The 13399-nt window shown below is 42.0% G+C and overlaps 1 protein-coding gene and 1 long non-coding RNA gene across 2 annotated transcripts in view; both read left to right on the top strand.

The window, feature by feature from the left end:
• LOC139018236 (uncharacterized) overlaps positions 1-7582 on the top strand; it is a 32035-nt gene extending 24453 nt beyond the window's left edge. The window contains exon 3 of the long non-coding RNA XR_011472898.1: positions 7441-7582. This is a non-coding gene — a long non-coding RNA (uncharacterized lncRNA). The remainder of the gene's footprint in view (positions 1-7440) is intronic.
• Positions 7583-7587: 5 nt separating this feature from the next.
• On the top strand, positions 7588-9856 carry KDM4D (lysine demethylase 4D). Its single transcript, XM_070426888.1, has one exon. The coding sequence runs from the start codon at positions 7740-7742 to the stop codon at positions 9315-9317; it is 1578 nt and encodes a 525-aa protein (XP_070282989.1). The 5' UTR covers positions 7588-7739; the 3' UTR covers positions 9318-9856.
• Positions 9857-13399: the final 3543 nt, after the last annotated feature.

Raw genomic sequence — 13399 nt, 5'->3', positions numbered from 1 at the left:
TTAAATCAGTAAAGAGACTGAAGACTGATGATTTAAGAGAGACAAAGAGGATAGTGATTATTTAATTGACCACAATCCTTGAACAGTAAGGCAGCGGTTCTCAACCTGTGGGTCACAGGGGTCACCTAAGACCATCGGAAAACACATATATAATTACATATTGTTTTTGTGATTAATCACTGTGCTTTAATTATGTTCAATTTGTAACCATGAAAATACATCCTGCATATCAGATATTTACATTACGATTCATAACAGTAGCAAAATTACAGTTATGAAGTAGCAACGAAAATAATTTTATGGTTGGGGGTCACCACAACATGAGGTGGTATTAAAGGATCGCGGCATCAGGAAGGTTAAGAACCACTGGTATAAGGTATTGATTTAATGAGTTTAACTGGAGACCTTAACCCTGGAGAGGAGGAGTACCTCTTCTCTTGAGATAGGAGAGCAGGACGAAAGATGGGATGCAACCATAGGAGGAGAGACTGCAGTTTGTGACAAATTGTCCCTCCCTCCCTCCCTCCCTTCCTCCCTTCCTTCCTTCTTTCTTTCCTTCCTCTCTTTCTCTCTCTTTTATTGTTGAGAGTACTGTAGATGTCCCTTCTTTTTTCCTCCATTGCACCTCTCCACCAGGTTCTTGCCCCGCCCCAGGCCTCCAGCCCTGTTGTCTATGTCCACAGGCAATGCATATAAATTCTTTGGTTAATCTCTTCCCACACCTCCTCCTCCTTTCCCTCAGATTCCTTGCCTCTGGTTATTTTTTATTTATCCGTTTATTTTGTTCATTAGATTCCACACATATTGGTGAGATAATGTGATACTTGTCTTTCTCTGACAGCCTTATTTCACGTAACATAATAATCTCCAGGTCCCTCCATACTGTCTCAAAAAGTAAGAGATCCTTTTTTTTTTTTACAACTGCACTGTATTCCATTGTGAAAATATACACCTTTTTTTTTTTTTTTTATACACTCATCTACTGATGGGGGCTTGGGATGTTTCCAGATCTTAGCTATTGTAAATAATGCTGCTATGAACATAGGGATGCATATATTCTTCCTGATTGGTGTTTTGGTATTCTTAGGATATATCCTAGAAGTGAGATCACTGGGTCAAATGGCAGTTCCATTTGTAATTTTTTGAGGGAAGTCCACCTAGTTTTCTGCTGTGGCGGCACCAGTCTACATTCCTACGAGCAGTGCACTAAGGTTCCCTTTCTCCACATAACAATTTTTGGAGTGCATACTCTATAAAGTATAAAGATTCCTCAGAAAATACAATGATTAACAAGACATAGACCATGCCCTCAAAATGCTTTTTTTGAAAAATTGATTTCAGAGGAAAGGAGAGGGAGACAGATATAGAAACATCAGTGATGAGAGAGAATCACAGATCGGTTGCCTCCTGCACACCCCTCACTGAGGATCAAGCCCACAACCTGAGCATTTGCTCTGACCAGGAATTGAACTGTGACCTCCTGGTTCATAGGTCAGCCTTCAACCACTGAGCCACACCGGCTGGGCTCAAAATACTTTTATATGGAAGATGAGACAAGTACAGAGATAACTCTAGGAAATTGCGAACACAAATTATTGAGTTTAATACACATTTTTCTACACCTCACTTTCTTCCTTCATGAAGGTGATAATGATAGTATGAACTTCATTGACTAGTTATAAAGTTTGAATGAGATACTGTATAGAAGTGTTTATTAAAGGGCCTGACAAAGATTAAGTGCTAAATAAAGGTGATTCTAGCTGTTCACATTATATAAGGTAAAAATGGTAAGTGCTAAGAGAGAACTAGAGGAAGAGATGGTATTTTGTTGAGGCAATAAAAGAAGATAAGGGATCAAATCAAGTTCATTTAAGAAGAGGTAGAATTTAAGGACTAAAAAGGAAGAGAAATTTGGAAAGGAGAATGTGAGAAGAGGGAAACAGTTGTGTGGGAGAGCCAGAGGCCCTGTACTTTAGGAGACAGCTGGGGACCTTGGGTCGTTTTGGGTGATCTAGTCCTCCAGCAATGGGAAGGAAGCCATTATTTCCGTGGGAAGCTGAGCATGAGCACTTCCCATCCAACTTGTCAGGGCTCTGGGCTAGCCCATTGTTCAGGCATTCCAGGGTGGACACCTAGGGTTATTTTTGGGCAATGCTGCTCCTTCATCATAATCTATCCCTGAGTGCTCATCAGGTGTATCTGGGATAGGGAGAGTGATGTTATTTCCACCCAATTTTTAGAATCTAAATTAATTGAATTCGGCATGCTTCTGCAAGGATGAACCAGATTGTCATCCACTTCCCCTCCACCAGCCCCATTTATTAGCAATAAGTTCTATAGCAGTGGTTCTCAACCTTCCTAATGCCGCGACCCCTTAATACAGTTCCTCATGTTGTGGTGACCCCCAATTTCATTGTTACAAATTGAACATAATTAAAGTATAGTGATTAATCACAAAAACAATATGTAATTATATATGTGTTTTCTGATGGTCTTAGGCGACCCCTGTAAAAGGGTCGTTCGACCCCCAAAGGGGTCGCAACCCAAAGGTTGAGAAACACTGTTCTTTAGAGACCTAGAGATTGTTTCACCAGTTGTAACCCTCCATTCATCCTATACATTAAACTTGGAAAATGAGAGGAGTGTAGTGGTCCTCCTTGTCTCACCCTCTGCAGATTCACTGGTGCAGGAAGGTCCAAGTGGGGCAGAGGTGCCAAGAGCCACTGCTCTCAAAGGCCCCTGCCATTAGCATTCAGGTCAGCCGCAAACATCTGATTGGAACACTCTTAGAAGCCACAAGCAGGTGGTTACAGAGAGCAAGCCCTTCCTTGGCTATTTCTGCCCGCTGACCCCAGGCCCAAAGGAAAAAGGATTTATGTTTGGTCAAAGAAGCCAAATTGTAATGGCCTCCCTAGGTACGGGGGTAGAGGAGGATTGGGACTTAGCCCCAGAATTGTCTTGTCTGCATGGATCTCCGGTGCCAAGATTCTAGGGGACTATGGAGATGGTGGCGTTTTCTATTATTTTGAGCAATGGCAGGCAGGCAAGCTGATATTTGTAGTCTTGATGGGGAGACTGCAGGGTAGAAAGATGAAATGCCTTGATTTCTAAAGGGAAGGGGGTTGCCCCACTCTGGGAGCTTCTCACCTTGGTCCTCGGGCAGCCCTGAATGCTAATAGCGTTCTGTGTCCTGGAAATTGTGCTAGCGGCACCTCACAACCTTTCCTCCATTCTGGCAGTTTTACCAGAGAAATCTTTGTGTTCCTAAGTGGGCCCTGAAATGTGTAGACCCCCCAAACTTGGATTTGTTCATGGTTTCTGGCAAACTTTGGGGAATTTATTCAGAGCCAGTAACTCAGACATTTCCAATAAGTTTATAGGTCAAATTCAAGTGGATTCAGAATATTAAAAAGTCTCCTCTGATATCAGGCACCAACTGAAGATAGGAGTAGGTATGTTTGAACCTCCTGACTGGTGAGGCTAAGTGATTTTTAAAAAAAACATATTTCATTGATTTTTTACAGAGAGGAAGGGAGAGAGATAGAGAGTTAGAAACATCGATGAGAGAGAAACACCAATCAGCTGCCTATCTCCTACTGGGGATGTGCCCCGCAACCAAGGTACATGCCCCTGACCGGAATCGAACCTGGGACCTTTCAGTCCGCAGGCCGACGCTCTATCCACTGAGCCAAACCGGTTTCAGCAAGGCTAAGTGATTTTACTTGTACTAGGGAGCTGGGCATTAACCCCTCCAAGTTCTTAGCTACTCCCCCAGTCACTGTAGCTCTGACTGTGGAGGAAGCTGTTTGTTTATGCTTATAAATTGTTTTTATTATTATTTTATTTAAAAAAATATGATTTCAAAAAAAATAAAAAGAGTAAGAAATATTTCAGACTGTTGAGGGATGGCAGTCCTTTCTCTCTTATATTTTCATGTAAGAAATCTCAAAGAAAAAAAAATTAAGTAAAATACCCATGTTTTGTGATAAGATTGAAAATAAGTTGTTTACTAGAACAAAGGGAGGGTGGTTCAGTTGGAAGAGAAGCTTATATAGTTGATTGGATTCCATTGTAAGTGGACTAGGGATAATATAATTAGGGTGGGGCGGATCTGACTAGAATTTCAAGAGACACTCATGGGCTCTGATCGTCAATACATGTTTTATTTGGAGATGTTTTCTTGAGAGAAAACAAGGCCATCAGAGGAGATCTTTCCGAGAAGGTGATACTTGAGCTGAGGCTAAGAAGGTAAGAGAGTTGCCTGTGTGCAAAGACCATCAGGCAGAATACCGGGCTTATTTGAGAAACAGGAAGATGGTTGGAACTGAGAGGCAAGGGGTGGAGCAGGAAGAGGTAAAGTCACAAGGTAATGGTGGACCAGATCATGTAGAGACTTCAAGGACATTTGAAGGATTCTAACTAGATGGAGGAGGTGTTCTAGAAGTTTTAGAGGGGAAGGTGAAATAGAATATTTGGAGAATGGAAAACCTTAGAAATTAGGAGATTGTAAAAGGATTAGCAAATGGGTATTAAGGGACCACTTGAGATTGCGTTAATGAAATAGTTTGCTGATGTATCTTTTTAACTTTGATGAGAATATTTCTTTTGTTTTACTATTATGTATGATACTTGCCCCTTGGCCAGTTGCTCAGTGATTAGAGCATGTCCCCTTGCCCCCACTCCTTCACTCCCCCCACTCCAAAGGGTGGTGGTTCAATTCCAGATCAAGAGCATGTACCCAGGTTGCGGTTGCAGGCTTGATTCCCGGCCAGTAGGGGCGCATGCGGGAGGCAACCAATTGATGTGTCTATCTCTCCTCTCACTCCCTCCACCTCCCTTCCACTTTATCTAAAAGCAATGGAAAAATATCGTTCGGTGAGGATTAAAATAAAGAATGTTACATGCTATTTATTTTTTCTTAAATATGTTTTTGTGATTTTTAGATAGAGAGGAGAGGACGAGAGAGATAGAAACATTGATTGGCTGCCTCCTGCATGCCCACCACTGGGGATCCTGTGCCCTGACAGGGAATCAAATAAGTGATCCCTTGGTGCATGGGACGGCGCTCAATCCACTGAGCCACAGGGGCCTATGCTATGTATGTATGTATTTTTAAATCCTCACCTGAGGATATTTTTCCACTGATTTTTGGAAAGAGTGGAAGAGAAAAGGAAAGAAAAATATAGATGCGAGAGAAGCACATTGATTGGTTGTCTCCTGCATGAGCCCCAACCAGGGCCCCCGCCAGGGAGGAGCCTGCAACCGAGGTATGTGCCCTTGACCGGAATTGAACCCGGGATCCTTTGGTCCGCAGGCTCTATTCACTGAACCAAACCGGCTAGGGCCCGCTATTTATTTTTTACATGAAACCCTGTACCTTATAGAAGTCTTTTTTTCCTTTTTAATTAAATTTATTGGTGACATCAATTAATAAAGTTATATAGGTTTCAAGTGTACAGTTCTATGATACCTCATCCGTAAATTGCATTGTGTGGTTTTTCTTAATGTTTTATAACTAGAGAATTTTAAACTCTATGGATGGATGTTGCATTTCATCAAGTACTTTTTGGTACCTACAAGATGAAAATGTTCACTTTCTTCATTAACACTCTGAATTAGATCATTCGATTTTCTGATGTTGAATCATCCTTGCATTCCTGGGATATATCCTATTAGGTTATGATGTAGTATTCTTTTAATATATTGGCGTATTTGATCGGATAGTATTCTATTTAGCATGCTTTCGTTTACACTTATCAAAATGGCCTGTAGCGTTATTTTCTGTTGTCCTTTTCTGATTTTGCTATCAGAGATAATAACCTCCTCTGAGTAGCTCTCCCAATTTTCTGTACCCTGAAAGAACTTCCATAATAAGACTTAACTGTTTCTTTAAAATTTGTTAGACTCACCTATAAAATGATGTGAAAAATGAGTTTTTAGGGGTCATATTTTAAATCAGATTTTTATACTGGTGTATTCAAGGTTTCTGTTTTTTCATGGGTTCATTTTGGATATATTTCCTCTCTAGAAAATTGTTCTGTTCTCTTTTCAAAATTTTGATGCAGATTGCAAACATTGACATTTGAGATGTTTGTATATATGTATGTATATATTTTTATATTTAATATATTTTAATATATTCCTTATTATATTACTAGCTTAGTGTACTATTCAAGTCCTAATATTGTTTATTTTTACCTTCTCTCCTTTCTCTTGATCAGTTTTGCTCAGATTTGTTGCTTTTATTTTTTACATGAAACCCTGTACCTTATAGAAGAACATTTTGGTCATCATCTCTGTTTTGCATGTATTATCTTTCATTAATAACATCTTTATTTTTGTTATTTCTATACTCTTCTTCCCTTCAATTGAATGTTCAGTTCATTTATTTTCAATCATGCATCCTTTTACTTTTAATATAATGAAATATGTCTTTTACTCTTCTTGAATGCTTTTCACCCTAAACTCTATTTTTAAAAAAATATATTTTTATTGATTTCAGAGAGGAAGGGAGGGGGAGGGAGAGAAACATCAGTGATGAGAGAGAATCATTGATCAGCTGCCTCCTTCACTCCCCCTACTGGGGATAAAGTCTGAAATCCAGGCATGTGCCCTGACCAGAATTGAACCTTGACCCTAAGTCAACGTTCAACCACTGAGCAACACCAGCCAGGCCTAAACTCTATTTTTAAATAAACATATGTCAATTTATGAAAGTCATAATAGCTTGATGAATTATCACATTAGCTATTTTGATGGCTGTGTAACTAGCACTTAGGTTCAGAACAGAATATTAACATCACTCCAGAGACCCCTTTTAACCCCCAAAGGTAAGGGGGTCTCACAACCTCTTTCTTTCCCAAAGGTATCACTCTGACTTCTAACATAGATTACCTTATTTTAAGTATGCATAATTTTGCTCATTGTTATGCTTATTAAATTATTCCTTTGTTTAAATGTAGTTTTTGTTTATCTTAATTGACACACTGTATTCCATTGTATGACTACACCGCAATATATTTACCCATTCTGCTGTGATGGACATTTGAGTTGTTCCTAGTATTTGGCTACTAGAAATAGTGTAGTTATGAACATTCTTGAATGTGACTTTCAGTGAACGGCTGGACACATTTCCTTGCATGTGATAACAGTTGGATCATAGCACTTGTATATGTTCTCTTTTACACAATGCATATGCTCAATTTTAATAGATACTGTCGAAATCATTTTCCAAAGTGAATGTAATGATTTCCATTCTCTCTGCTGAGGTATAAAAATTCCCATTGTTCCACATCCACACCATCTCTCTTATTGTAAAGTTATAAAATGGTAGCCTTTCTTGGAATTTTCAATAATATCCCATGGTGGTATTTTATTTGTAGTTCTCCAATAGCTTTTTCTAAATATTAATTTTTAAACTTTTTGTATTTTTTCTTACAGATTTTGCTTTAAAGACTGATCAGAAGACACTACACTTGGTATACCACAGCCAGGAATTCATAATTCAGTAGCTCTCCAGAGGAGAGCCAACTGAGGAATACCACAGGAGTGGAGTCGCCTGGTGAATCAGCAGGCCTAATAAACATTACCATCTAGTTTGCATAAAAGTCATAATAGCTTGATGACTTATCACATAAGCTCCTCCTACCTCATAGATACTCAAATCCATTTTTGAAAAAGCATTTTTCCAGCATCCTCAACTATCTAACATACTTAAAATCTTTGGAGTTTGCTTATTGATGGAAGCTATAAAGTCTAAGGCTAATTGTGCCCAGAATCCAAATTGTAACATAATGATATTTTATCCAACCAAAGAAGAGTTTAATGATTTTGATAAATATATTGCTTCCATAGAATCCCAAGGTGCTCACCGAGCTGGCCTGGCTAAGATCATTCCACCGAAGGAATGGAAAGCCAGACAGACCTACGATGATGTCAATGACATGGTGATAGCCAATCCCCTCCAGCAGGTGGCGTCTGGGCGAGCAGGTGTGTTCATTCAATACCACAAAAAGAAGAGGGCCATGACAGTGGGCGAGTATCGCCTATTGGCAAACAGTGGACAGTATCAGACTCCACCACACTTGGACTTTGAGGATCTGGAGCGGAAATACTGGAAAACGCGCCTGTACGACTCACCCATATATGGCGCTGACATCAGTGGCTCCTTATTTGATGCCAACACTAAACAATGGAACCTTGGCCACCTGGGAACCATCCAGGACCTGCTGGAGCAGGAGTGTGGGGTTGTCATCGAAGGCGTCAACACCCCCTACCTGTACTTTGGCATGTGGAAGACCACCTTCGCTTGGCACACGGAGGACATGGACCTTTACAGCATCAACTACCTGCACTTCGGGGAGCCCAAAACGTGGTACGCGGTGCCCCCAGAGCACGGCCAGCGCCTGGAGCGCCTGGCCAGGGAGCTTTTCCCGGGCAGCTCTCGGGGCTGCGAGGCCTTCCTGCGGCACAAGGTGGCCCTCATCTCGCCCACTGTCCTCAAGGAGAACGGGGTCCCGTTCAGTCGCATCACTCAGGAGGCTGGAGAGTTCATGGTGACCTTTCCCTATGGCTACCACGCTGGCTTCAACCACGGCTTCAACTGTGCCGAGGCCATCAACTTTGCCACCCCGCGATGGATCGACTATGGCAAAGTGGCCTCTCAGTGCAGCTGCGGGGAGGCCCGGGTGAGCTTCTCCATGGATGTGTTTGTGCGCATCCTGCAGCCTGAGCGCTATGAGCTGTGGAAACGCGGGCAGGACCAGACGGTTGTGGACCACGTGGAGCCCACGGCGCCGGGCAGCCAGGAGCTGAGTGTCTGGAGGGAGGGCAGGGCGGCCTGGAGATCTGCGCTGGGCCTGAGGCACCTCCAGCCCCATCGGGTCACACACACCCCTCGATCAGTGGGCACGGGCCGTGGGTCCCGCGGCCACCGTGGCAGCCGGGCCCTTGTGCGCCAGCCATCCCTGTGCCCCTGGCTAGACCGGGGTTCTGCCTCTGCTGCCCAGCCCGCGGCTGCCGCGGCCCTCTGCTCCTCAAAGCCCGACCCATCCTCACAGCCAACCCAGGATCTCCAGCCAACTGGCACACGTGGTCGTGGTCGCGGTCGCGGTCGCGGTCGTGGTCGCGGTCGTGGTCGCGGTCGCGGTGGTGGTCGTCCTCGGGAACAGGGAACTCAAGAGTCTATTGTTCAGGCCCCGGCTAAGAGGCGCCGCCTAGTGGGCGCAGTGCGCACAGCTCCGGATCCCAAAGCACAACCTGTGCCTGAGGACAAAGCCTCCATGGACAGCCCAGCACTGCTGGTCCCAGCATCCTAAGGTGGCTTTTGGGTGCTGCTGTGCTCCGTCCCCTAAGCCCAGGGGACACCTACGTTTGTTCTACATGTTCTTTTGTGTGGAGATTCACTGAGCCTGGCCACATTTACATCTCAAAGCTGTGAGCAAGTTTGTAAGTCACTGGTCTTGCATGAGAGTTCCCCTGTTGTCTCTGGACAGGCTGAGTCCCTGGGATTTAACAAGTTTGCCATAGTTTACTCTTCCTTCCAAACCCTCCCATTCCTGGAATGTCCTTGGACTCTGCTAACTCCTGTGTGGCCAACTGAGCTTCACCCACTGGACACCCCGTGTCTATGTGCACCTGAAGGTTCTGCTGAGTTTGCCAAAGCTGGATCTATCCCAGACTCCCATCCTCTGGAACAGCTGTGGAGGTTTCCCATCTTCAGAAGAATCTGGGCTTTGGTTCCCCTCCAGTCTCCCTCCCTTTTCTTTTCTTCCTTCCCTCCCCACCCCCTTTCCTGCTAAACCAGGCCCCTTTGACCAATTTGGTCAGCAGATACTCAAAAAACAGTTATGATCTTTCTGAGTCATTGATATGTTTAAAATGCTATCACTAGTATTTGTTCACAAATATATTAAAGGTAACTGCTATCTGACTTTTTTCTAATATTGTTCATTCAACCAATTGAGGGTCTGAGGTTATTGATTTCTTCACTTGTCTTAGTAATTATATCAAAATATTTTAAGCAAAACTTATTTTTATGGCCTAGTAAAAGTGTGTGGAGTTGGTGAATGAAGTTGGGGATGGTTGTGGGGTTCTGCTTGACTGCCTGGCTGGGGAATTGGATGTACAGACATTATCTTCAGGATGACTGTGTGGAAATCATTTGGCACTGGGCTGAGCAGTGGTACCTGACTTGCTGGGAGACATGAGCAAGCAGAGGACAAAAGTACCATCATCCAAATTTTTTCTCTTCAAGTCTTCTTGCTGTTTCAAAGCTATATGTATGTATATATTTTTATATATTTTATTGATTTCAGAGAGGAAAGGAGAGGGAGAGAGAGATAGACACATCAATGATGAGAGAGAATCATCGATCAGCTGTCTCCTGCACACTCCCAACAGGGGATTGAGCCCACAACCCAGGCATATGCCCTCACCGGGAATCAAACCGTGACCTCCTGGTTCATAGGTAGATGCTCAACCACAGAGCCCTTCCAGTTGGGCTATATGTATATTTCATGTGGTTAATTCCCTGATTCATTTCAATAAACAAATCAAATAAATTAACAAGATTATTCCAATTGGTAATATGTGGGGATGGGTCAGTAGGGCAGAATTGGCAGGGGCTGGCGTGGGTTCTGGTGATCAGGGAAAGCTTATAGCAGGAGACCTTTCTGAGACCCAGTTGACAAAAGGACTTGGTTTCCACTTAGAGAAAACAGCAAATGTAATAGCTCTACTGTGGAATAGAAAGGAAGCTTGTTTGTATGAGTCATAGAATAGAAGAAGAACCATAGAACCTTGTGACTCATATTAGGTATTTGAATATTTTTCTTTTTTTTAATCACTAATTTATTAAGTGTTTTTATTGATTTCAGAGAAGGGGGAGGGAGAGAGAGATAGAAATATCAATGATAATACAGATTCATTGATGAGCTGCCTCCTGCATGCCCCCTACTGGGGATTGAGCCAACAACCCAAGTATGTACCCTTGACCAGAATCGAACCCAGGACACTTTGGTCCGCAGGCCGATGCTCTGTCCACTGAGCAAAACCAGCTAGGGCTGTATTTGAATATTTTTCAACTTGAAATAAGGCATTGGCAATTTAAAACAGCACTTGAGATGATGTGACATCTGTATTCAATCAGCATAGCTCTTTGAACAAGGAGGGAGAAGCACTTAGAATATCTAAGTGATACAGGGAGAGTTGATAGTTATTTTGACTTAGTCTTTACTATTGAAGATGCACAGAGTGGACAAACTCAGAATAAATTTTGGAAATTAAAAATGATAGTTTGGATACAGAAGGAAACATTTCAAAGAAGCAAACCACCTTTCCCCTGGCCCCTGCCCTCCCTTACAGAATTTCAGTTACCCTCAGGCATATGAAGCACTGGATAAAAAAGTGAAGAGCAGTGAGTATCCTCCTGTGAAGCTAATGAGTGTGTAATTGGTGAAAACTGTTGAGACAGTAGCAAGGTAAAATTTGAATTCACATGATCTATGACCAAGAGCTTAATTTGTAGGTAGTGGTGCGGGGTACTCCAATAGATGTGTGGGAGGATGTTCACAGCAGCGGAGTAAGAGGTCAGAAAAGGAAACAACGCAAAGGGTCAGTGGCAGTAGGAAGGTCTATACCAGGGGTCCTCAAACTTTTTAAACAGGGGGTCAGTTCACTGTCCCTCAGACCGTTGGAAGGCTGGACTATAGTTTTTAAAAAAACTATGAACAAATTCCTATGCACACTGCACATATCTTATTTTGAAGTAAAAAAAACAAAATGGGAACAAATACAATATTTGTATTTGCATGTGGCCTGCGGGCCGTAGTTTGAGGACCCCTGGTCTATACAATTGAATGCAGCCCACAAACAAAACAAAGTCCAGCTATGTGCGTGACACAAACGAAGGAAAAATACACACAAAAGGGTACATGAAAACATTCTCTTCTTAAAGGTTTATTTTTAAAGGTCCTATAAAGTTTAAAAAAAATGGGTACAGTTTTACTTTCGTATTGTTTCCAGAAATTAATATGCTTGTAGATCGGACAGGGTTAGTAGCAGAGGCAGATGAGGCAGTGCTCCCGAGGGAGGAGCCTGAGTCAGGTACCGGGTGGCTGGCAATATAGTGTTTCTTGACCTGGGACGTGGTTCTACTTTGTTCACTCTACGGTTATTAATAGATGTGAATAGTTCTTAATACGTGTAAGTTAAGCTGTACAAACATGCTTTGTGAATTTCTATAAGAACATATTTTATAATTTAAAAAATGTTAAACCTTCCTGCTTTAAATTATCATGTAGCGGTTTATAGAATTGTTTGTTTTATATTGCACTGTATTGTAGACTGTTTTTTAAAACTAGATTATATTTCCAATATTTTTCATTCTTCTATTCTTTGTTGACACCTTCTCTTATTTATTATTTTATTACACTTAGTGATACTTTATTTTTTAGAATAGTTTTAGATTAAAAATTTGATCAGAGAATTGGGAGAGCTCCCCCCATATAACTACCCCCATGCTACCTCATTCACAGTTTCCCCTATTATTAATACCTTACAATACTGTGGTACATTTGTTACAGTTAATGAATCAAGGCCTATACATTATTTAATAAATCTGTTATTCAGATTTCCTCAGTTTTTACTCAATGTCCTTTTTATGTTCCAAGATCACATTCAGCCCTAACCGGTTTGGCTGAGTGGACAGAGCGTCGGCCTGCGGACTGAAGGGTTCCAGGTTTGATTCCGGTCAAGGCCATGTACCTTGGTTGCGGGCACATCCCCAGTACGGGGTGTGCAGGAGGCCGCTGATGGATGTTTCTCTCATTGATGTTTCTAACTCTCTATCCCTCTCCCTTCCTCTCTGTAAAAAATCAATAAAATATATATTTTTAAAAAAGATCACATCCAAAATTCCAAGTTACATTTACTTTTATTGTCTCTTTCTGTTTCTCTCTGCTGACAGAGATTCTCAGATTTGTTTTTGACAAAATGTTTATATGGAAACTTGACAATTTGGGAAAGTATTGCTCAGGTGTATTGTAGGATGCCCATCTGCTGGAATTTGATGGTTTCTTTAAAAAAAAAAGTTTTTAAAAATTGATTTTAGAGAGAGAGATCAACCTGCGAGTAGAACATTGATTGGCTGCCTTCTGCACACTTCCCATTGAAGACTGAGCCCAAAACCCAGGCATGTGCCCTAATCAGGAATTGAACTAGACACTCATAGGTGCATGGAACAACACCCAACCAACTGACCCACACCAGCCAGGGTGTCTGATGTTTTTCTTATGATTAGCCAGGGTTTATGTGGTTTTTTTTAGAGGAAGATTATGAAGGTGAAGGGCCATTTTTTTTTATCATATTAAAGGCATAAGCTATCAACATAATTTAGGAC

The sequence above is a fragment of the Myotis yumanensis genome, unplaced genomic scaffold (genome assembly GCF_028538775.1).
Source record: "Myotis yumanensis isolate MYYU_CA2020_CCGP unplaced genomic scaffold, mMyoYum1.0.hap1 SCAF_10, whole genome shotgun sequence".
Classification (NCBI taxonomy): Eukaryota; Metazoa; Chordata; class Mammalia; order Chiroptera; family Vespertilionidae; genus Myotis; species Myotis yumanensis.
Note: the sequence above shows the minus strand (reverse complement) of the source record. Positions and strands in the feature narration are given on the sequence as shown.

Coding starts and splice junctions, on each gene's coding strand:
- KDM4D (XM_070426888.1), top strand. CDS start 7,740: ATGGAAGCTATAAAGTCTAAGGCTAATTGTGCCCAGAATCCAAATTGT.